The following is a 25,595-nucleotide window of genomic DNA, read 5'->3' as shown; positions in this document are numbered from 1 at the left end:
TTGTTTGTGCTATTGTATTAAAAATGGCATGTTTATTATTGATACTGTGTTATATTTGGTGTTATCTTTATAATTTATTATTGTGAGATGGTATTGTATTCTGGTTAGTAATTTGGAAGTGTAATGTATTTTGTATTTGTAAAATGTTTGATAAATAAAAGATTGACTAGTGAAGTTAGAAATTTTAAAGAGAAAGGCATACCAGTTTAATTCCCACTATGTTTCTTTCTCAGAAGACTAAGAAATTTGGCAGGTCAGCTACGACTCTCACGAACTTTTACAGATGCACCATAGAAAGCATTCTTTCTGGTTGTATCCGAGCTTGGTACAGCTCCTGCTCTGCCCAAGACCACGAGAAACTACAAAAGATCGTGAATGTAGCCCATTCCATCACGTAAGCCAGCCTCCCATCCATTGACTCTGTCTACACTTCCCGTTGCCTCAGAAAAGTAGCCAGCATAATTAAGGACCCCCACGCACCCTGGACATTCTCCCTTCCATCTTCTTCCATCGGGAAAAAGATCCCAAAGTCTGAGGTCACGTACCAACCGACTCAAGAACAGCTTCTTCCCTGCTGCTGTCAGACTTTTGAATGGATTTACCTTGCATTAAGTTGATCTTTCTCTACACCCTAACTATGACTGTAACACTACATTCTGTACTCTCTCGTTTCCTTCTCTATGAATGGTATGCTTTGCCTGTATAGTGCACAAGAACCAATACTTTTCACTACATGCTAATACATGTGACAATAATAAATCAAATCAAATGTTCCAAATTCCAAATGCCCACACAAAGCTCACTGATCACGTGTTGTTTGATACAATCCACCATGGGCCTGTGCCCCATGTTCCTGGCATCACACCAGCACTGAAATTCATGTACCACATTACTCATGTGGTATGCAGTACATCTTTTTGTCTTGACGGCAGCATCCCGTTGGTGGAAAATACCACTCATGTTGCTACTGCATAATAGCAACATGGAATGGCTAGTTTAATCAGTTCCTCAAATTTTGAGATACCATCCCCTTTACACCTGGCTGCTTCTGCATTTGAACCCATCGGGACCTAAATATTCTGTGCCTTGTTTGCTGTCTGGGAGAATCCTTCAATGTGATAGGCTGCTTCATGGCATTACTATTGCTTGACACCAGAGATCCCCTTCAGTTGACACTCAACTTAATGCCCAGAAAGGTGAAATCCACATCACAGAGATTGCCAGGTCTTTGTGGGCAGCAGTGAGTGCCATCACTTCACTACTGATCACAAAATCCGGCCTATGATAATAGACCGTTCAATAATCTACAGTTTCTTTGAATACCATGGGGAGTAAGAGTACTTTCAGCTTTTTCTGCTTTCCTTCCCAGCCTGGTTTTACTGACCCCTTGTACCTGCAACTCTTCTTCACTTAGAAAGGACTGTAATTGGGTTGAAGACACAAAGTGATTCTGTGCTCTGAGGCTCTCAGAAGAAGTGATGCTCACATCTTAGGAATTCACTGGCAGCCCATGATTTTCTGTCCATTAATTTTAATGGATAAAAAAAAATCATAGTCTGTGTGACTAAAATTTCCTGAGATCCACTCCCCAAAAGCATAAGGTCATTGAATGACCCTTTCCTTTTTAACTTCCAATATAAATGTGCCTCTAGTTTTGACTGACAGGAACTAGTATGATATGGATAATAGCTTCTGTGTCAGCCATCCTTAATTACTGTCGGACCGACTGGCTAGGGGCAGAACAGGCAAACCAATTACAGATAGGTAACATTCAAATGGCAGGCACTGTGATATGTGCTGCACTACTGTCCCTTATGTTTTGACTAAGTACCTTATTTATTTGGGGGAAAATAAACTCATATTTAATCATGCAGTCACAAAACTTTCACACTTTAGATACCTTCTGTGAACTGAATTATTTGTTCTTAAAGAGATGTAAATTGCCATGATTTGTGACATCAGCTTTGAAACTTCACAGGTGACTTAAAACGGTCCTCCAACTAAATTTGTCATTGGGTGTTGTTCTGCAAACTTAATGAATACCCTTCTGACTTGGGCAGATATCGAATCCATAGAATTCCTACAGTACAAGAAGAGGCCATTCAGCCCATTGAGTCTGCACCAACTACAAACCCACCTAGCTCCTGCTGCATATTTACCCTGCTAGTCCCCCTGACACTAACTGTCAATTTAGCATAGCCAATCAACCTTTGGAGTGCGGGAGGAAATCGGAGCACCTGGAGGAAACCCATGCAGACATGGGGAGAACGTTCAAACTCCACACTGATGGTGACACAAGCCGGGAATCAAACCCGGGTCCCTGGCGCTGTGAGGCAGCAGTGCTAACCACTGTGCCACCAAGCCGCCCTGCTCGCTTGCTCAAAACCGCAGATTAACATCAGGACAAGGCAGGAAGAAAGCGAGATCAGAACATTTTAACTACCCTGAAAATGGGGTTTCCACAATGGGCCTCAGAGTCCGAATGTAAACTGATTTCAAAATGAGGCAAAATTTTTGACAGCATTCGAATGAAATTATCCATTGCTAAAATATTGCCGCTTGACCTTCCCAGCAGGAATGCAAAGAGAGGGGAGGAGGGAAGGTTGAAATTGTGGAGTGGATGATCTGAAGCAGCAGAATTCCAATTTATTTTCGAAACTATTTTTGCCAGGCTTCTTCGGTTTCATTGCCCATGGAACTGTGACGCATGCTTCAACCGGGTTAAACCTAAAAAGGCAGTCAGCTCCCTCAGACCCTAATGTGCCCATTAAAGGGGACTTTTCAATCAGAAAGAGGCAGGTGCTTTGGGTACTCAGGTGTAATCCCATTTCAAATTTTGCTGGAAGTATAATTGAGGCTAATGGGGCAGTTAGGTTACAAAACCCACTTTGATGCTGCTTTTATCCAGTGGACACCAGGCAGAACAAACATACCCCTCGGAGTCTGTGATTTCTTGCTAATGAAGAATGTGGAATATTATTAAAACACACTCTGCCTACTGAACATGCTGAGCTGTATGAAGGTGCTGCATCAACCCAATCTGGTTACAACTGGAAGAAAAGGGAACTGAAGTGTGACTGTAAGATTTGCATCCGACCGAAATAGGAGCATGTATTTGTGATCTCTCCACTGAATACTCTTGTTAAACAAGTGCATTTAATGCCCTCATGTCAGGATAGACCTCTTCTATATTGTATAAGATATCAGAGCACTAAATTTGAATGACCCAGTAGGGAAGGTTAGGAACTGTGTATTTAACCTCCCTGTGTCAAAGCCCTGATGTCAGCCAAGCTGTATGTGGGAAGCTTCTGGGATTGTGCCCATCACGAAGGCGGGCAGCATAAATACAAGGGTCACCCCAAAGTCACTCTTCAGCACTTGCAAGCTTATCCTTGTATCAAACATTGTAGAAACCTTCATGGTGATATATACTAGGAGGGGAATCAGTGAAGCTGCCAGCAATTTTCAATCTATAAAGAGCAACATCCCACTGGCAAAACCGTAGATTATTCCAGAGACCTGCTACAGGATCATCTGCCCATGTAATTGTCACGTTTATGGATTTTACTCGGCATTAATTTATTAAATCTGACATCCGCTTACAAATCTTCCATTTTTTATTTATTCTAATGTCCCACTTGATGCCACACTACAATTACAATATGATTGATCAAGCACAGGCCACTATGCTTATAGATTTGTGCCAAATATGTAAATATTAGTCAATATCTATTAGTCAAGATTTATACAACACATTGTACTGATTATAAAAACAGATGCCTTGTTCTTCAATGGATGGCTATGAACACAGCACCTCACTGGAAGTTGGATAACCAGGGGCCAAAGCAATGCCAGATTAATCATTGGCTAAATACTCTAATTGCTGCCATGCTCCAATTCTAAGCAGTTTGATTTTGTACAAACAAAGTTTTCCTCAGGCTGCATATAAATTTCAACCAGCAGTCAGCATTGACAATTGTCTTCTTTATGTACCAGACTTCATGTGTCCACGTCGCATTGTGTTTTCTTTCTGCCATTGATTCTGACAGTACATTTTCTTTAACAGCGCTTACGTCTGTTTTAACAAGAGGTCCCTAAATATCTTTGTTGCTCTGATGCTGATTGACTGACCGTGCTTTCCCTGGTTTATAGAATCCCTATAGTGCAGAAGGAGGCCATTCGGCCCATCAAGTCTGGGCCATAATCCCACCCAGGCCCTATTCCTGTAACCCCAAATATTTACCCTGTTAATCCCCTGACACTAGGGTCAATTTAGCATGGCCAATCAACCTAACCCACACATCTTTGGACTGTGGGAGGAAACTGGAGCACCCAGAGGAAACCCACGCAGACACAAGGAGAATGTGCAAACTCCACACAGACAGTGATCCGAGGCCGGAATTGAACCCGGGTCCCTGGCGATGTGAGGCAGCAGTGGTAACCTCACATTTAAACTGTGTCTTTTGCATCTCAGCAATTGTGTCTGATATGTCAACAGGGTGACAAAAAAAAAGGGTAACAAAAGCTCATGATGGGACTGGGGATTAAAATAATTCCCTGGGAATAACTAATCCGCAGATTGCCACCTGCAACAATCAAAACGGCTGAGGACCAGAACTGGAGTGAAACATTGCTGCAAATGAGGAGGTGTCAATATGTCACAGATCTTTTAAGCTGTGAATTTTTAAATGTTACAGCTAAATATAACACAATAAACTTTCGGCTGAAAAACCTTTATGATGCAGACTGGCTGGAAGCTGTGAGTTCGCACTCATTCACAGGAGGACTTCATGTACATCTCAATGGGATTCAAGAAATTAACATTCATACAGATTTGCAAAATCTCAAATTTGCTGGATTCAGAGTTCAAATAAAAAAAACTGGTGAACAAACGGAGAGGCTGCCATCTTAAGACCACCAAAGTATCAGACACATTCTGTCACTAAATTACTAGACATCGAATGTTGCTTGAATTGTCAGGGATCACATTTATATCCCCCATAGCGCCAATGATGCTGCAGACAACTGGACTGCCAGAGAAATTGGATGCATACCTATGAAGCCACAGCAAAACAGATAAATCACCTCTGACATTTCAGTAAAGCTAACATCATTTGCAGCAGTCTATCCCAGCTGCTGACACATGTGAAAAGGAGTATTTAGCCATCAATTCAGTCGACAGCTGATTTGCAGCCACAGTCAAGGAGTCTAGTCCTCGCTGCCGATGCATCTTTGTGCTTTAGACATTCCCTTATGCAGAACTCTTAATGCACACAGTATTTGAAATATCGGTAAAATAATCCATAACTACCACAGTCCCACAGAGTACATCATACCCGCCTCCAAGTATATCAGGCTATTTCTGGTACAGTTTCCTCAAATGCATAGGCATATCACAGCAATTAAAACTGGAATTGTCCAGGAACCATGGTCTGGTCAGAGAAGGATAAGGACTTCACGGTCCTTATAAGGGCGGCACGGTAGCACAGTGGTTAGCACTGCTGCTTCACAGCTCCAGGGTCCTGGGTTCAATTCCCGGCTCGGGTCACTGTCTGTATGGAGTTTGCACATTCTCCTCGTGTCTGCGTGGGTTTCCTCCGGGTGCTCCGGTTTCCTCCCACAGTCCAAAGATGTGCGGGTTAGGTTGATTGGCCAGGTTAAAAATTGCCCCTTAGAGTCCTGGGATGCGTAGGTTAGAGGGATTAGCGGGTAAAATTGTGGGGGTAGGGCCTGGGTGGGATTGTGGTCGGTGCAGACTCGATGGGCCGAATGGCCTCCTTCTGCACTGTAGGGTTTCTATGATTTCTATGATGACTTGAAATTCTTAACACATCGTGCTTCTCATCTCCACTATGGTGTTATAGGAAGCCATCTCAGAAAGAAAAAAGGAAAATGGAAGGTATGTTGTTCTGACAAGTCCTTATCAAACACCTGGTAGTTATTAGTCATGGACCATCACTGACAGAAAACTTAGAACGAATGATTACCTGGTTGGGATAAGAGGGTGCGTGAAGTTGAATCTAGCGAGAAGAGTAGTAAGAAAAAATTAATCAAATAATAAGGAGACAAAATGAAAAAAAAATCATCCCAAACCTGCTGGAAACTAATTGGGTGCATTGTTAAAAAAAATAGTTTGGGCTCTGAATATGTCATCAGAGCATAACTTTAACCAGCAATGTGAGTGGAATAAATGATTGTGGCTTTCCTGCCACGTGAAGCAAGTGGGAAGAAGAGTCAGTTTTGGAAGAGGTCCAGAGATTTTCCTTGCATGTTTCATAAGGAAGGTTTAGTTCTCCAATGTCCACAGTTTCTTTCTCACCGATTTTGAGGACCTCCAGGAGCCTCCCTCCACCCAACATCCTGCCCAGTCCGCTGGGTAGCTGCTGATTCCTGCTCCTTTCAGGTGAACAACCGATCGCAGCCATGCCGATGAGATCCAGGAGTTAAAACCCTGTGGGTCTCACATTGCCGTGTTTAAGATGTTTACCCCTGCCTCACCTAACCACCTGAAGATCATGAAGTAAAATAGACATGGCAGGTATCATAGCATAGAATCATAGCATCCTATAGTGCAAAAGAAGGCCACTCAGCCCATCGAGTCTGCACTGACCACAATCCCACCCAGGCCCCACCCTTACAGCTAATCCCTCTAACCTTAAGGGTCAATTTAGCACGGCCAATCCACACATCTTTGGACTATGGGAGGAAACCAGAGCATCTGGAGGAAACCCACGCAGACACGGGGAGAATATGCAAACTCCACATAGACAATGACCCAAACCGGGAATCAAACCTGGGTCCCTGTCACTATGAGGCAGCTGTGCTCACCACTGTGCCACCATGCCACCCTAAACCATAGTTCAAACGGTTATCTTAACAGCTGGTTTTGCACAGTTGACACATGCATCTGCACAAATGGAAATTCTGCCCATCTCCAAAAAGACACTGACATATTTCAATGAACTTTCCCCATGAAATGGGCAGTATTAAACAATTTTCAGTGACTCACATATTAATCTACAATGGGCCAGTTTAGGTCATATTGAATTTTGATTTTTTTTTAGTATGTAATCTTATATGGCATCACTCCTTTCACACCTTATCAAATAGGGCACACAGATAATGTTCAGCATTCCTGTGTTGGAATGAAAATCAGTAATCTGCTGAGGGGAAGACACTTAGGCAGAACTTATTAAGTTACTGAATTGATAGACACCATTTACAAAGAGACTGATGTCCAAGTTGTGAAAAGAATGTTAGTTCATTACCCGCCGAGTACAAAATAGAATCAACTTGTCTGAAGAGCTCCTTAACTTATAGCAGCAGGTCACTTAGGTAAGTTTGAACTTGAAAACATTGACATTTTTTCTAAAATAAAACAGCATAAGGCATTAAGGAAAGTTTTTTTATGCAGTTTTAGTCAGTCATTAAACTATAAAATCACCATTCAATTCAGGACTTATTAATCCATTTTTAACATATCAAGGAACACCGAAAAGTTTATTTTTCTTTAGTTATGTAAAGAAGATGTTCTTTTCAAAATATTTAATTTCTTTCTGTCTCCATCTCATTTATGTTTTTCACTCCACCTCTTCAGGTACATTATTTTATATTCTTCTGAATTTAATTTCTTTGTTGTATTTTTACTTTCTTTCGTCCAGGTTACTGATTGCATCGATACTTCATTTTTCATCACCATGTTTTACTGATTTTACATTGATTTTTTTTACATTGGTTACATTGATTTTGCTGCTATTTCCTGCTTCCAGCTTCCTTTTGCTTTCCGTTTCAAATGGTGTTTTTTAATCAAGTAGCTGAGGCATTAGGTGAAAGGATGTTTGGATCAATTATTGCCAATGTCGGGAGATCTGGGAGAGCGGCCAAAGTGAGGAGCAGAGAGACCTCTCTTGCACAGAGAGAAGCTTTCAAACTAAGTATATTGTTAATTTAATATTCAAGTCATTGAAACCACTATGGGCACAGTGAGTCACAGAGAAGAACAGCTTCCAAGCCAATATTTTAGACCCATGCATAAAATGAGGAGCTTACAGTCAAAGGACAAACTAATGGAAATAGGAGTGAATGTTCTATTTTGCACAACATATAAAATACTCCACTGTTTTGGCTGTACCCTTTAAAAATGATGCAAAATGCTTCCACAAGCTTGAATCCATCAAGTTCATAAGTACACAAGCCCTTCTTAGGACAGCATGTCAAAATGCTCAGTTATACATCAATGGACGTTCCAGACCAAGCAGCCAATTTATAACTGACAAGCACATCACACTAATGGCTCAAGTTAAAACTCTCTACTGAGAGATTTTGACCCACACAAGCCACCAGACGTGACTTGAACAACATCAATTGAAATGAAGTCTCAGAAGGTACAGTGACAGTAATGTAGTCCATTTCGAGTAATCTAAAAAGGGCATCTTTTAAATTTTTGCCTCATTGTCCTTTAATTCCTTAAGTTCTATCTCTTTGTAGTCAGTGCACAGCACTTGACAGGGATTCTGCTTTTAATTAAATTTAGACTACCTAAAAGATTAATGAGAAATGGAGGGCTTTTGCAACATTTTAGTAAAATGTGCATTGCATTAATATTTTGACTAGGAAAACAGAGTGTAGATAATTGAGAGAGGAAGCAGTGCAAGACCTTGAATAAAACCTGAAGAGACAATGATTTATCATCATTCCTTCTGATAGAAATCAGGGACTTTTTTCTGAAAAAGGCACATAGTTTGAGAAATGTCAGTAAGCTATCTCCTGTCTTACTTGGACAGCATTATAATTGCAGCCTATCCCTTCTGGGCAATTTTAACCCCCCCCCCCCCCCCCGATAATGGGAAGAGAATCCAGGTTCAGAAGAAGCCCACTTGGGTAAGTACTTTCCACATGAGACCGCAGGGAACAGGGCTGCACATTCCTCCCAGCAATGTAAGGAATCTTTTCGGACCTCCAATGGACCAGCCTATCCTCCATTCTTCCAGAAGATGTTCCCAAAAAGTAAAACCCTCCCCCAACTTACCCAAGTTCTGGTAACCCATCCTTAAATTCTGCCCTGTGAGCTGCTGTATAAACTTAAACTCCTGCCGACCCACCTGTCAGCTGATACTTCTCACTGGCGAGCACTTGACTGGGAGGTAATCAGGTGAGGCCCAGGAATTAAAAATTGCCCATGTTTGACACTGCTGAGGTTGTGTGTGTGTGTCTGCCTGTCTGTGTGTGTGCGTGGGGTAGGGGGAAAGTGGGCTGATTTGCCATGTCCTGTCAAAGTTAAAATCAGAGCCTTTGGTTTTCCAATGGCTGCCATTTCAACCCTTGAAAAGTCTTATGCATCTTAAATTTTTATGGTTACATATTCACATCACTGGTGACAAGTTAACCAGAGAATTAAAATAGCAGAGACTTTGCCACTTGCTTCTTAAAGTAAAGTTAAAAGTTTATTCATTAGTCACAACTGCAGTGAAGTTATTGTGAAATTCCCCTAGTCACCACATTCCGGCGCCTGTTCAGGTCAATGCACCAAACCAGCACGTTCTTCAGACTGTGAGGAGAAACTTGAGCACCCGGAGAAAACTCACGCAAACACAGGGAGAACATGCAAACTCCACACAGACAGTGACCCAAACCGGGAATCGAACCTGGGTCCCTAGCGCTGTGAGGCAGCAGTGCTAACCACTGTGCTACCGTGCTGCCCAATGTATACCATTTCAGAAGAGGAGCCAGAAGTTAATTCTTTAAACAGTAACGTTCCATCCAAAGTACAAGGAAGTAATAGGACTGACCTCTGGGCCTACCTCTGCAGAATTTTACATTTTGATAAAACACTTGAATCATGAAGAATTAGCTTTAAATCAAACTGGTTAACTTTGGTCAAATTTTCATGATGAAGCTCAGCCAAAGGGTATTTGAATATTTATATGAACACTGACACTGATAAATGCCACAAAAATACGTTTTGGCTGATCACATCAAAGTAATGCACAGTTGCTACTATAAATATAACATCATGTCAAGTTTAATTAATAATCTTGCCCACGTAAGCAGTGTGAGTGAATCTAATGTATTGGTTTTATAGCACTGTTATGCCATCATTAAACACCACTGCATATCCACCATTAATCTAATGTTCCTTTTCCTAATGTACTTCAGTGTTCCCACTTAATGCTTACAACTGATACTTAAAAATGCTATTTAAATATTTGGGGATAAAATAGCACTTGTACAAATTTGAAACATCTGAAATAAAAAAGTCGCTTAACTAAGATAATATGTGATAATTGGAGTAATAGGTCATTGCAACAAAGCAGTTGAAAGGATATAATGACTTCCCAAGAAAAGTGACAGACTTTGGGAATTGAATATTTCTCGACAATGCATACATGTTTAGGTTAGGGTTAGGGGCAGCCCGGTGGCATAGTGGTTAGCACTGCTGCCTCACAGTGCCAGTGACCCAGGATCGATTCTGGCGTTGGGTGACTGTCTGTGTGGAGTTTGCACGTTATCCTTGTGTCTGTGTGGGTTTTGTCCGCGTGAGCCGGTTTTCTCCCACAGTCCAAAGATGTGTAGGTTAGGTTGATTGGACATGCTAAATTGCCTCTTCCGTATCGGGTTAAATATGTGGGGTATTAATTAGTGGGTTAAATATGTGGGGTTATGAGGTTAGGGCCTGAGTAAGAAGCTTTGTCAAAGAGTCAGTGCAGGCTCGATGGGATGAATGGCCTCCTTCTACACTGTCGGGATTCTATGTATCTATAAATTAGTTTAGATGTTGGCATGATAGTATGGTCTCAACTTAATTTTTGAAGAACACCCTCTGATGTATCAGTACAATGTTTCATATCTCCAAAATCTTTCCCTGAAGCATGGTATATTAGCCTAAGAAAGACTGCCAAAGGTAAAACTACAAACATTGTTTACATGAAGCATTTTTCACTCGGCCTGGTATGGTTTCACAGAGCTTTCATGCAAACTATTTGGTTCTTTCGTTCTGTGGCTGATCGCGCCCCGTCCCCGCCCCCCCCCGCCACCGCCACACCCAGAATGATGGCCAACCCCTGCCCAGAACGATCTTGCCACCCCCCACGTGGGGCATTCCCCCCCCCCCCCAGTTCCGACCTCCCAGGGGTGATGAGAGGTGGTGGGGGGGGAGGGGCCTTAATGGCTCCCGGGCCCACAAAATGTGATCTTCACCAGAGAGAACCTTCACCAGCGAGGCCACAGAGCAAGTGATCCCTGACGATTCCATCCCAGTCTCACTAATTGCATTCAAATTGGATTTTACGTATATTTAAATATTATAATCAGCCTGCGCAAGGCTGATCTCGTCGGATATCTGGTGCTGGTAAAATTGCAAGAGGTGCGAAATCGGGCGCCAACCTGATTTCTCGGCGCTCTCCCGATCTTACTGGCTCACCCCACCCATCGGCTAGTGGGACGCAATGGTAAGATCGCCCCACAGTGTTTGAATGGGATTCGGATTTTGGCCTGTTCTCTACTCCCCTTGCGTCTCATAATGCCTGATGTTATACTGAGCAATCTCCAGACTCGGCAATGGTGAATCGTGATTGCCAGATTTTCTGAGGACAATTATTTGACAGCAACGAAGACAGTTTCAGGAAATGATAGTGGTGGACTTGCTCTCCACATTGTTCGAGCTTGAACTTTTCCTCACTTGTATTGGAGACTGTAAAAACCTTTCAATGGCAAAAATGTTTAGTTCCAGAGAGGAGGAGATTTTAAACACACCGTGCTGGATTCGCCGACCTTGCCCCAGCTGGATTCTCTGGTCCCGCTGCACTGGGGAATGGAGATTTGGCTGAGCACCAAATTCCCTGTTCTCACTGGCTGTGGGGTGTGAATGGCCAGAGAATTCCAGCCATCATCTCTCCCATCCACAGCACAGACAACATGCACCCACTATGAAAGGCAAAAGCTCAGCTGGAACTCTTCCCAAGTCACTTCTGCCCTAAAGTGACACCATCCACTTGTTCCGATTCCCAAGGCCCAAACTTTTTCAGAAAGAAACCTAGAAGCAGAGGCCTGACCCAAGCAGTGCATAGGTCGACCAGCCTCTTTGCAAAGTCCCTCCCGTAAATAATGGATGGTCAAAGGAGAGTTTACCATCCAGCAGTGGATAGGAGGTACCACTCCAGTGTGCTCCAACAGCAAGACCCCCCTGCACTTGTTCCAATGGGCATATTCAAGATAAGAGTCATGCTCAGTTTGTATGTTGTAACATGAGCTCTGTTTGTAAACATGTTCCTTGTTAGTTTTGTAATTATAACCCAAATGAGTCGTCTGTCAACATTGCCAGTTGTTTAGATGAAGCAAGGACCCAACGTCAATTCTCCAAAGATTTGCAGCGCCACAGAGTTGTACATACACAATTAGTGAGTGTTGGAAAGTAACACTGATGAGTCACTGTGGACAGTTGAGGAGAATCAATTGGTGAGGCAGAGGAGGACAGGAACCTGTTTCCTGAATGATCACACAGTTCCATCAATTCTCTCCATGTCATTGGGCAGGTGCATTGTGCTGCAATTGCTATGCAGCGTAAAAGGAGAGGAAAGTGTTGGCCTTGCTGATCAGTTCAGCAATCTATCTAATACTTTCTGTGGGTGACATACTGGCTGGTACTTCAGTTGATCACTGATCTAGCCAGAAAGGAAGTGAAGACAGGAACGTTGAGGAAGGAGGTGACCTTTACCAGGTGGCCTGTGGCAGCTGGCACAACTCCATCTGTTGCTCCCTGCTGACACGAGTATGCAGAGCCAGTTCCCCTCAGTTATAGCCAAGTATCTGTGCCTGACATAGGTGGCAGTACGATGAGTGTGAGAGCTCGCTTGGTTTGGTGCCCGCTGATACCAATGACATGCACTCCTTTATCTTATACAAGATTAAACATGACAGACTGCATTTGGGGCACTTTAAGACCAACAGTACACCCTTCCCTAACTATATCCATGTGAAAAATTGTGTACTTTTTTTTCCTCTTTTAAAACAAGATTACATTTAAAATGCAAAAAATCTTCATAACTGCACCACTAATTTTTAAATGTTCTCTAGTTTTCCTGTTTCAATTAATAATAAGCTTGTAATTTAAACATTTGACTGAAATAAAATCCCAAAACAATAACACATAATCAATCTTAACTTGTTAGTGACTGTCAAAGGATTCTGTAACTTATATTGCAACTTTTCATCACTCCCTGGCTTTATTTGAAAGCCCTCGTCACAAGAGCCTTTTTCAGCACATATTTTGTCTCATTCTTCCTGTCCTGCTGTGGCCTTTCGGCTCCAGTAAATTAGGAGGAAATAAATAGTTGTCTATTTTAGACTCCACGTTAACATTACCTACTGAAGTTAAAAACTGGAAATTTTAAAAAATGGATAAAAAGCCTTCATCCCTTTGAAAGACCTATCATGCGTAGGTTCTCGTTAGCCCAAGGCAGATGGATGAAAATAGCACCCACCATGAGCTGTTGAGCACTATACACACTTTAAATGTATTATTAAAGTTAAATGAAGCTCATGCCCACGTTTGAAACAACCAGGTTCTACGGGTTTGTGCCCAGTTTTTAAAATGTGCCACCAGCCATGCAAAATGGAAAATATATCTCATACGGTAAAGGCTGATATAATGCAAGTTATGCTTTTGGAAAAATGTTCAAGTCTGTCTCATCTATAACAGCTTCAAAGAGTCAGTGTAAATATTTGGGTTAAATAGTATAATGTCAGAATCTCTGAGACACAGAATCTATTCCATGTGAGATAATAATCTAAATGCCATCACAGAAACAAAGAAAAATACAAACCATTGTGATATCATTAGAGTACCTGGTGGCAACCACAGCAATTCCAACGGTCATATTTTTGCTTCCTCTCCTAGTATCTAAATCAACAAATTGGATTTCTATATTGCCTGAACCATCAGAAAATCAAGTGATTAAAGACCCATAGGTGGTCTTACAAAAGAAACAAATTTATGCCAGCAACAAACAGCTGACTTATTTTGCTGTAGAATTACATAGAAATTACAACATGGAAGCTGGCTATTTGGCTGCACTTTTCCATATTAATGTCACCCTTCACACAAGCAATAGTCCTAATCACTTTTTCCAAGCCCCTTCATACCCTGTTCCTGCAACCAACTATCTAACCTATTCTTAAATGTTATCATGGTCTCTGCGTCAATCACTAACTCTGGCAATGCACTCCACAGCCTCATAATTCCTGTGTAAAATGCTTTATTAACCTTCTGTCTAAAGCGTCTTACATTCAATCTTGTATATATCTCCTTTCATTCTAGACCATTCAATCACTGGAAACATTTTGGGCTGGACTTTACGCTCCTTCACCACAGATTAAGAGGCAGGAGGGCACATAAAATCCAGCAGGCAGTGTGCCCACCACTTACCAATCTGTCATTGCCCCGACCACAATTTTACTCTTGGCAGGGGTGGCAATATAAGAATCTTATCCTGCAGCCATGAGGATTTAACCATAGTGAGAGAGGCCCATGCCAAATGCCCTACCTGGTAGGTTTCCCTGTACGGGCAGGTGCCAGGCAGAGGCACGGATCTCTTCTGAACAAACCCCCAGCCACATTGGAGGGCCACCTCCAAAGTGTTACCTTACCCCTCAGGTTCCCCTGACCAGTGGCCTCCCAAACCTCAGCCAATCCTGTTGTTTTATGATGTGCAGCATGCACATTTAAAAGAGCGCATCTTAGATCACTGTCAATCATTACATAACTCAACAGGATGTGATGTATTAGTCCCATGACTTGTAGACAGTCTGCAAGAAGCAGTGATTTAGGTCAGGCATATGCCTCACAATGCGTTTTATCTGTATATAGTCTTCCCTTCCAACAAAGAACCCATACTCTTGTTTTACCACTCCTTTAGTATGACTGGTACCTTTATATCGAAAGGAAGAAGAACCTAATATGGTGACAGGGCAGCAGCACAGCTTTTAAAGATCTAACTAAACAATATCCAAGCCTCAACCCTTCCTAAATAACAGAAGAATTGGTGTGAAAGCGAAATAACTATCAAAACTCACCATGTACGGATTCCCACATCTCTTGCGGTATCTACATAATGTACCTCTATTCTCAGAACCTCTGTCCAAACCAGCAGGCAATGGATCCCAGGAAGATTGCTCAAATCTGAGAGAGCTTAATTAGTAAAAGTCTAATTGCTGTAAAGTTTAAGCAGGAATGAAAGTAAATAGCAGATTACAGACTGGTTCATTTTAAGCAGAACTAATCTACAAGAGAGAAACCATTACTGCTGAAACTAAATATTGTAGGTTGGGGCTGAAAGCAAAATGCCGATTCACTAAAAGCTCCTTACAGATTGGAAGGTTATATAAAAAGCCTTTTGCACTATTTCACTTACCCTTTGAAGCAGGCAGTTCCATTTCACACCAAAATTACTGTTTTGTGGCAGAGCTTCGAGTTAAACCAGGAAAAATCAGAAAGCCCAATTGTGCCACCATTGCTGTCGAGCAGTAGCATTGACTAGTTCAGGAAGTGGTCACTAAAAGTACTGCAACTCAGAGTTAAATTAACTTTAGAAGCATTGGGGAAAACCAAAATAGTTTTAAGTTTATTTATTAGTGTCACAAGTAGGCTTACATTAACACAGCAATGTGTGAAAGTCGCCACACTCCGGCACCTGTTTGGATACACTGAGGGAGAATTTAGCGTGGCCAATTCACCTAACCAGCACGCTTTCGGATTGTGGGAGGAAACCAGAGCACGCAGACAGGGACCCAAGCCAAGAATTGAACCCAGGTCCCTGGCACTGTGAGGTAGCAGTGCTAACTACTGTGCCACTCTGCCACAGATAGCATTAAAAAGCTAAAGGGTGACTACAAAATTTACAACATACAATTGGAAAGCAATGAATCACCTATCTGAATTCACTTTGCTCTGATAACATGTTGAGCCACGTTTTCAGGGCCTCAGTATTTTCAAATCAGCTAAATAAAACATTAAAATTAAATTGCTATAGGCAATGAAGGCCTTCACATCAAGTCAGTCCGACAACCATCCGAAAACTCTAGACAAAATACGATTAACACTTGAAGCTCAATTGCAAGTGAAGCTCAATTTCAGAAAACACCATCTGGAATTGATGTCCCCTAGGCAACAACCAACAGGGCCCACTGACTAATTCATAAGTAGATGCAGAGAGAAGAGGCATGATTGTGACTTCACAGCAACAGAGCTAGCCAACAAAATAACTGAGCTCATGGTAGCATCTACCCCAATGGAAGCATTCCAAAAAGACCTCTTGGACCAACCCAAAGGTTACAGCATGGAGATACTACTGCAAAGTGAATGCAAATGTAAAGCCATACTAATAGGTGGTCAGGATCGACAGGCTATGTGTAATTCATCCACATTGGCCCGATAGCCAATATAGACAAGCCTAGTAAGCAATGTGGGCAGCATGGTGCCATACACACACTCAATAAATGCCCAGCTTTTAATGTTGTATGCAAGGAATGAGGCACCAGAGGACATTGGAAGCAGCAGTGTGGAAAGAAAAAGCCAAAATAAGTGGCTCAACCTGATGAGAAGCCACATCCTTAGATCAGTCAGGTTCAGCATTCCAACCAGCCAAGAGCGTGTACCAAACAAAGTCAAGAGAAGATTCATGAAACGTCTGGCCAAGATATATGGTCAGATGATGATGACGACCAAACCATCAATACACGCAGTGAGTGAACATTCAGCACAGTGAATAAAATGAATATATTGGCAGAGTGGTGCTAAGCCATGGCAGAATGCCACTGTCGAGATTATATGCCCATAGATGCAGGGTCAGCATAGCCTACATGATAGGATTAGATGACATGGAGTGTGAGGAGATTAATGTGAAGTATAAATACTGGCACAGACCTAAGGGGCCAAATAGCCTGCTGTAAATACTATGCAATAAATACTGAAACATTAAAAAATTCAAAGGAAAATACTGAGGAGTAAAGTTCATTACACCTGGCCACCCGGTACATACAATGCATGATATTCCTTCTCTTCCCACTGATTTCAATTGCTGTCAATCTGTTATTCTATGATTTGGAACTGGTCAACACCTAAATTTTTGATCTGACAATCTAACTGATTAGTCAATGGCAATAAATCACTATTTGTGATTGTCCTGACATAAGTTCAATATGTTCACAAGATAAACACAACATAGGTTTAATTTTTAAAGTCACTGGAGATAAGATGAAATGTAAGATGTAGTTAATACATAGTAAGTCAAATTGGAAGACTCCAAAAAGTATATTTCAATTCAAGTCAGAAAGAAAATAAACATAAGTATAATTGAGCAATAGTTCTTAAGAGTTTATTATCAGAGTCTTATCCTTTTAAATTAATTAAAACCCAGGTTGAGTTAACACAACAAATTTGTTTTAAACATTTAAAAGAAACATGGAGGTTAATTTGTATGGGCTTCCATTAGACATAAATGGAGAGATTTCTACACAAGAGGGTGCATTGTTATTTTATACACAGCAAATCATTTACTTCTTGAATCCTTGCTTTCTCAGGATTATGACAATAATGGTTCAATACTTTTAATCTTGTGCCAGCAGCAGTTTTCATTGAAAATATCCTTACATATTTTCCAAAATGCCGCAGGATTTACAAGGCACACTGCAAGCTCCACAAGTGTGCTTTATTGGATTTATAGGAAGCACACATGGAAATCCTGCTGATTCCATGCATGGGAAATGATGAGAAGCTGTTACAAGAGACAAGTAAATAACAAATTTGCAGTGTTATAAATTTTTACTCTAATGTGTGACCTGCGAGTGACAAAAAGACCTTTTACACTGATCATCTTCTAAGTCAGCTTCCTGAAGCTTGACATCCATTTTCTCGCTCTGTTAAATCTGGTTTCTGTGCTTGGTGCAGACCTCTAGAAACAGTCAAAAATGGGCTATAAAAGTCAATGGTGATAGAAACAATGCAGCCCACTGTGAATTCATTTGTAGCATAACAGATATTTACCATTTTAAAGGAGTACTGCCGCAATTACAATAAACTAATTCTAAATTATTAAGTGGATTCAGGGAACAGTTTTAATTTTCTTTTGTTATTTTGTTCACAACAAATCCTAATAGCTTTTAATGACAAGCAAGCAATTGGAGCTAATGTTCTAATCTATACTGTAGAATCTCCACTACGCACCAGGAAACCATTAACAGTGTGATCTGTGAGATGAGTTGAAATGTGACTACACTCAGTGTGTTATGAAAGGTCTATGATTTCTAAATGCCACAAGGGAAAATTGTTAGACACAACACCATGATCCATTTTAACCAGTGCCACAAAATCTAAATTGTACAACTAAAGCACCAGAACAGATCTATAGGATTTAATGTCTCATTCAAAAGATAACACCTTCACTAGTGCCACATTCCCTCCGTATTGCACTGTAGTCTCAGCCAAGTTTATGCGGTCAAGTCACGGAAGGGGAGCAATGGTAACTGAAGCAAGCTAAAACTGCAGTGTACTGTAAATACAGAGAGAGCATTCTTTCGCAATCAGCAAACATCCTTTTTCATTCAGCTAATTTATGATGACATAAAATAAGAGTCAATCTGGAAAGGGAACATTTGCTAAGAGGAACAGTGGTTATTTACCCTCATAAAATTGAATAAATATTTGCAAGGCAGGTCTAAAAGAATATTCAATGTGACCTCTGCATGTCTGTCACCAACATCTGCCATAAGCTAAACCACAGCACTAAATGCCAGTGGGACTCAGTAGCTTAGCAGCTAAATTCAGACCTTTGATAGGGTTGAGACTATGTACGTCACGAATAAAATCAAATTTGTGTCAGTTTTTTTAAATAACAGGGTTAGATTTATGGTTTTAAAACAATTTGGAACTGAGATAGTTCTTTGTTTCCTATTTTTTTCCTGCACAAATGATGAGTTTAAGACTTTGGATCTGAGTTTGATGGGGGTGTGTCAATTTTCCCTGAACAAGGGTGAACATCCAAAACAAGGTGGGGTTGCGCATGCCAAGTTACCGCACACTCTTGCAGTAATAACAAATAGAAACATTTCAGAGTTACACCACATATTGAAACCGCAAAGGTTAACTGCATTAACTGCACCGAAAGAGTCTTTTCATCCATTGTATGTGTGCTAGCTGTTTCCCAGAGTAACGCAAAACAATCCCACTGCGCTGCTGGCAACCTACGCTTTCGCATGTTTCTTTCATCCAAAGGTTTATCGCTTTGCACCTCTTTGATACCATTTTGGATCTGAGCCCTCATCAGAGCCCAGCGTTTTCCAGCAATCACATTTATTTAATCTCATTGCGTGCTGCGAGTTGCATTTTTCTGCAAGTTGTGCACTGAGTCTCTCTTGATTTGGCATGAATGACTTATCAACATATTTTTTCCTAATATTAAATGAGGAAAAACTTGCAAAAAGACATCATTATTTCTTGGTTCCCAGAGTAAATCTCGAGTACCGGATGAAAAAACTGGCACCATCAAGGTTGTTTTTGACAACTTAGGTGCTATGTTACCGGACGACTGATGGGGATTCTGGCGCTCACTTTGTTTTCAGGTGGCATTACACCATCTAATTTAGATCCTGCTCGTTTCCTTCGATTCTGGTGTCGTGCACTTCCATTTGTTTCATTAGGGCCTCAGACTCTATGGTTTGGGCAACATGCTCACTCTCCCTCCCCAGTCATATAAAAATCTGTAGTAATGGGTGGGTGTGAAAGCAATATTCAAATATTTCAGCATGGGCGCAGACGCTAAAATTAATAGAAAGGAAACAGAAGGATCTCTGCAAGAATTCACCAAGAATGACGACTCTTGTTCTACCCTCAATAGATTAAAAACTGAATTCATTAAGGCATCGCTGTCTGTCATTTGGTTTGACTAACCTCAGAAAAACAGGAATATTTTTCCAGTATAATATCTGAACATATGCATTAAATAAATATTACTAGTCTGTTGTGAGTGTAACCTGAGATTAAAATTAGTGACACATACCAGTGAATGACCCAGAGAAATAAACAGAAGTGAGTGGCTTTGATTAATAGATTTGTATTGTACACTGACAGCAAATCATTCCTTGCCTTTTTAAATTTTAATTCTATTAAATATTAAAACAAATTTCTGAAACCATTTAGTAAAGCACAAAAATATTTTATTTTTTCTGGTGTATGTTTGTATTAGAACAGTTGAATCTTAACAAACATTAAAAAAAGAATTGCCAAAAAATTCTACACTGAGATCCAGAGTTCTATAAGCTGGAAATAAAAATTGCCAATTTGCAAACCTTTGTACTGCAGTTGACTCAATTATTTATTCAACAATTCAATCTAAACAAAAACAACACAGACATTTCACAAAAAAATATATTTCACAATTGATTTGACTGCAAAATTGTGCTCGTGTCTCTAAAGTGAGGCTTGGCATGACATTTATCATATTTCATGGGCTGACTTTAAGGCCTCACTTTAAGGCAAGGGATGGTTCGTGAACATTTCCTGCTAGAATCATGGTTTTGTTGGGTGCAAATGTGAAATAATTTGTTATTTTGGAGTTTGATTGTACCTAAAATTGCTGATTTAAGTAAAAGGTTTCCTGTTATCCATGTGGGAGCATCACATTTTGGGCAGTGGCGGGGTGAAATGGGCGGTTTTGGGTTGATCTCCCTGTTTCACAGCCATCCGATTTCCCTTTGCCTTGGCTAAAAGTTCTCACCATTATGTCCAGTGAATGATTTTTCAAAAGGTATTACCCAAAGGTTAATTCAGCAACAGAAACTTCATCATGTTGATGGATGGAATCTGAAAATAGAATCCAAACCTGACAATAGTCTTTCACAGCCAACATACAAATGATGGATAATACAATCTGGCTCTATTTAACCATTGCATTTATGGAGAGGGAAGGGAGAAAGGGGATGAACAGGGACATATCTATAGATCCTGAGCTCCTAATGTAACAAAATAGACAGAGGAATCAAATAAAACAATAGAGAGACAGAAATCCATGCTTCAACATAATTACATCTTTATCGAATACTCAATGGAGCATCAGAACAGTACTCTTTTAATTCCGGGCAGTCATCAAGGTGACCTGAAAAAGTTTCAACATAGGAAAAGCTCAATAACATCAACTAAGCCATCCTTTTTTAAACAACAGATTCCAATCTATTCACTTTTTCACCAGATCCCTAAATCCCTTCATAAACAGATTTGATTCACCCTTGAATCCATTGCAACTTCAATAGCTTTCTGTGGGAACACATTCTACTGGTCTTTTGTGTTAAAAAAAAAGTTCTATGGGATTTGAATTTATATCCCTAACTTGTTGGTTTTTTGCTTTCTCTCAATAAACTATTTATTTGGAGCAGTGGTTAGCACTGCTGCCTCACAGCGCAAGGGACCCGGGTTCAATTCCGGCCTCAAGTGACTGACTGTGTGGAGTTTGCGTGTTCTTTCCATGGGTTTTCTCCGGGTGCTCCGGTTTCTTCCCACAGTCCAAAAGACGTGCTAGCTAGGTGAATTGACCATGCTAAATTCTCCCTCAGTGTACCCGAACAGGCGCCGGAGTGTGGTGACCGGGGGATTTTCACAGTAACTTCATTGCAGTGTTAATGTAAGCCTACTTTTGGTACTAATAAATAAACTTAAATTTTAATCTATCACCTTCTTAAATATCAAAAGACATTCAACTAAGTAACCTGAAAGTCTCTTCTTTTCCAAATAAAACGCACCCAGATTTGTTAACTGGGCCTTATGTCTTAGATTAGATTCCTGATGCTGATACTAAACTTCGGTCCTTCACAACTGTGCTCTTACAAGGTCAAAATTATCTCATGTATGATTTGTTTAGTGGAATGAAACACAGGCCTGGCATCATTGATTGGATTTTGTTTCAATAAACCATTGACAGTTATCACTGCTTGACACTTATTGACATTGCTCTCCTTCACAGGAGACTGCTACTATAAGGAATCAAATAAAATACTTGTGATAGCGCTGCTATCATACACAATCAACTGTGTATATTTGGAACAATCAGACACACTGGGCCCTATTTTACCATTTTGATTCTAAGTGCTGGGCAGACTTGAAACTGGGAGTGTTTCAGATCTGACTTTGAGACCCAATCTGAGGCGCACCAATACGCAATCTACCTGCAAAAATATCAGCAATTCCGAATTGCGCTGCACAAGCCAGTGGATGGGGTTTCACTTGCCTGAAGCCCTGCAGCTCTGATCAGCAACTCCAACTGCGCATGCCCTGTCACATCCCTCTCAGGCCGGATAATGCCTCCCCCTGGCCCCCACAGACATTGCCCCACCCGCACAGTATTACTGACCCCCTTATCCCCCCACTCCCTCGCCACTCAGACTGATCGCGGGTCCCGCACCCCTTCCCCCCCCCCCCCACTGATCTCAGGGAGAGTGGCAGTGGACCCTCTTCCCCTCCACTGATTTCAGGCAGAGTGGCAGCGGACCCCCCTTCCCCCCCCCCCCTCCCCCCCACTGATCTCAGGCAGAGTGGCAGTGGATCCTCCTTTCCCTCCACTGATCTCACACAGGGTGGCAGCAGACCCACCTTCCCCCCCACTGATCTCAGGCAGAGTGGCAGCAGACCCCCTTCCCCCCCACTGATCTCAGGCACAGTGGCAGCAGACCTCCTTCCCCCCCCCCCCCCCCCCCACTGATCTCAGGCAGAGTGGCAGCAGACCCTCCTTCCCCCCCATTGATCTCAGGCACAGTGGCAGCGGACCTCCCTTCCCCTCCACTGATCTTGGGCAGAATGGCAGCAGATCCCCCTTCCCCTCCACTGATCTCAGGCAGAGTGGTAGCAGACCGCCCCCCCCCCCCCCATCAATCTCAGGCAGAGTGGCAACGGACCCCACTTCCCCTCCACTGATCACAGGCAGAGTGGCAGCGGACCCCCCTTTTCCTCCACTGATCTCAAGCAGAGTGGCAGCGGACCCACCTTTCCCACCCCCGCAACCAAACTCAAGCACAGAGCTGTTGGACGCTAGGCACCTACCTCCTCACTAACTGGAGTGCCTGAATCGGAATTACGTGGAGCATGTCTGTTTAGCACCGATTCTGGATGGGCGAACGCGGTGGTAAAGGGGGAAGTGCTGGTAAAGTTGGGCGTGCAGCCCATTAAGTCAATTTAATTGCATTCAAATGCAGTTAAATGGCCGTCGCACCCATTTCAGGAACGGTGCCAATTGTGGCCATTTTCAGGCCTTGGTAAAGGGGGAACCGGCACGGAGGCGGGCATGGATCGCACTAGCCGCACGCCCGACTTTACCAAGTTTCCGCGCCCGAAAACGGGCACAACGCGATGGTAAAATCGGGCCCACTAGCAAGGTGCAGTTACAACAACAAAAACAACAACATATATTATATAGCACCTTTCATTCACAAAATGTCCCAAGGCACTTAACAGGAGCATTATAAAACAAAGTATGATAGCAGGTCACATGCGGAAATATTGGCTGCAATTTTACATAATACCCCTTCCCTGAGAGTGGACTTGGAGGCGGATGGGCACAAAAGCTGGCAGAGGGAAGCATTGACATTGTCTTCTTACCACCACGGGGTTTACCAGCAGTAAATGGGCACCTTGCCATGTGAGGAAACTGCCCTGTAACACTTGGCAGCCTCCCTACAGGCTCAGTGGGAAAAGGATCTCCTGATTGGCTACTCAGTTGCCCACAGAGCCGGGCCCCCCACTAGCAAGGGGTATAAGACCACCTCGTGCCCTCATGAACAACGACACGCACTCTTTGTCAGAGCCTGCTACCCTTACCTGCACACTGGGTCTCCTTGCTGGCTGCTGCTCTGGGGCCAGCTGCAGTACCAACAGTTGCCACTGCTGTCAGTGGCACTGCTGGAACTGAAGAACAGCTGGCACTCTGATTGGCTGGCAGCTCTTGGGGATGGGGCATCCTCTCAGAGGGATGGAAGTCAGTTGAGTGCAAAATTCATTTGAGCACAGACAGGATTGTCTGTAAATGTCTGGCTGGTTGATAGGGTCATTGCCACTCCCCCCCCCCCCCGCCATCCCTTAATCCTGGCCTTCAGGTCGGATGACAAAAACCTTGGGCAGGGAGAGGGGTTTTCAAGAGTGTCTTTAAGAAGGAAAGTGAGGTGGAGAAGCAGAGAAGTATGTGGGGGCTATTCCATCATTTAGAACTGCAGCAACTAAAAGCATGGCTGCCAATGGCGGCAGATCAATCAAAACTGGAGATGCATAAGAGGCTAGAATTAGAGCACAGATATCTCAAAAGGTTGTGGGGCTGGATGAGATTACTCAGATAGGGAAGGAGACTTGAAAAAAAAGTTGAGAATTTTAAAATCAAAGTGTTAATTGACTGGGAGCCAAGGAAGGTCAGCAAGCCATGGGGTTATGGGGGGAATGGGACTTGCTACAAGTTAAGAGTTTTGGGTGACCTTAAGTTTACGGATGTTAGAATGTGGGAGACCAACAGGACTGCATTGGAATAGTCAATTTGAGAAAGAACAACCGAGGATGAACTGAGACAGGGGTGAAATCAGGTGATGTTACAGACATGGAAATAAGCAATCTTAGCCAGGGCATGAATATGAGGTCAGAAGCTGGAATAAATATGATACCAAGGTTGTGTTCAGACTGACTTAATCTCAAACTGTTGCCAGGGAAAGGGATAGACTCATAGAATTATAGAATCCCTACAGTGCAGGAGGTGGTCATCCGGTCCATCGAGTCGGCACCGACCACAATCCCACCCAGACTCTCTGCCCATAACCCTACTTATTTACCCTGACATTAAGGGGCAATTTAGCATGGCCAATCAACCTAACCTGCACATTTTTGGACTGTGGGAGGAAACTAGAGCACCTGGAGGAAACCCACGCAGACACAGGGAGAATGTGCAAACTCCACACAGACAGTGACCCAAGCCAGGAATCGAACCCAGGTCCCTGGCACTGTGAGGCAACAGTGCTAACCACTGTGCTACCGTGCCGTCCTGTCGGTACCTATGGAATGGAGTTTGGAGACAGTACTGAAAACAATGGATTCAGTCTTCTCGAAATTTCATTGGAAGAAGTTTCAGTTTTTCAAGTACTGGATGTTGAATAAGCAGTCTGATAGTGGAGCAAAGTGGAGGAGTCGAGAAAGGTGATGGCGAGGTAAAGTTGGGTGCTGTCAGTGCACATGTGAAAACTTGCAAGATGTCACCAAGGGGCAGCATACAGATGAGAGGTTGGAGAGGGCCAAGATTGAACCTTGGGGCATACTAGATGTAATATGTGGGACCAGGAAGAGAAACAATTGCAAGGGATTCTCTGGCTATGTTTAGCTAGATAAGAATGGAATCAGGTGAGAGCTTACCCAGTGGAGAGAGGTTGGAGGAGGATGACGTGCCCAACCAGATCAAAGGCTGCAGATGGAGAAGAAGAAGGGAAAGTTTAGCCATATTAAACCACGTGGGATATCATTCCTAACTTTGATTAAAGTTGTTTCAGTATTGTGGTCAGGACAGATGTGCCCTGTTTAATTTAATATGGTG

General features: G+C 42.4%; 1 protein-coding gene across 9 annotated transcripts in view; it reads right to left on the bottom strand.

Moving 5' to 3' along the window:
• The window catches only part of fhit (fragile histidine triad diadenosine triphosphatase), a 1,076,873-nt gene that overhangs the window by 36,447 nt on the left and 1,014,831 nt on the right, over positions 1-25,595 (bottom strand). Inside the window, exons 8-9 of one of the 9 annotated variants that reach the window (XM_078209532.1) lie at positions 25,418-25,466; positions 20,188-21,143 (exon numbers count right to left, since the gene is read on the bottom strand). The exons of the other annotated variants lie outside the window; for them this stretch is intronic. Coding sequence (XP_078065658.1) covers positions 21,079-21,143; positions 25,418-25,466 — 114 coding nt within the window. The 3' untranslated portion in view covers positions 20,188-21,078. Of the gene's footprint in view, positions 1-20,187; positions 21,144-25,417; positions 25,467-25,595 lie in introns of those variants that run through there. 9 annotated transcript variants of the gene reach the window in all.

Source organism: Mustelus asterias, chromosome 3 (assembly GCF_964213995.1).
Source record: "Mustelus asterias chromosome 3, sMusAst1.hap1.1, whole genome shotgun sequence".
Classification (NCBI taxonomy): Eukaryota; Metazoa; Chordata; class Chondrichthyes; order Carcharhiniformes; family Triakidae; genus Mustelus; species Mustelus asterias.
This window is presented reverse-complemented; position numbering and strand designations above follow the sequence as displayed.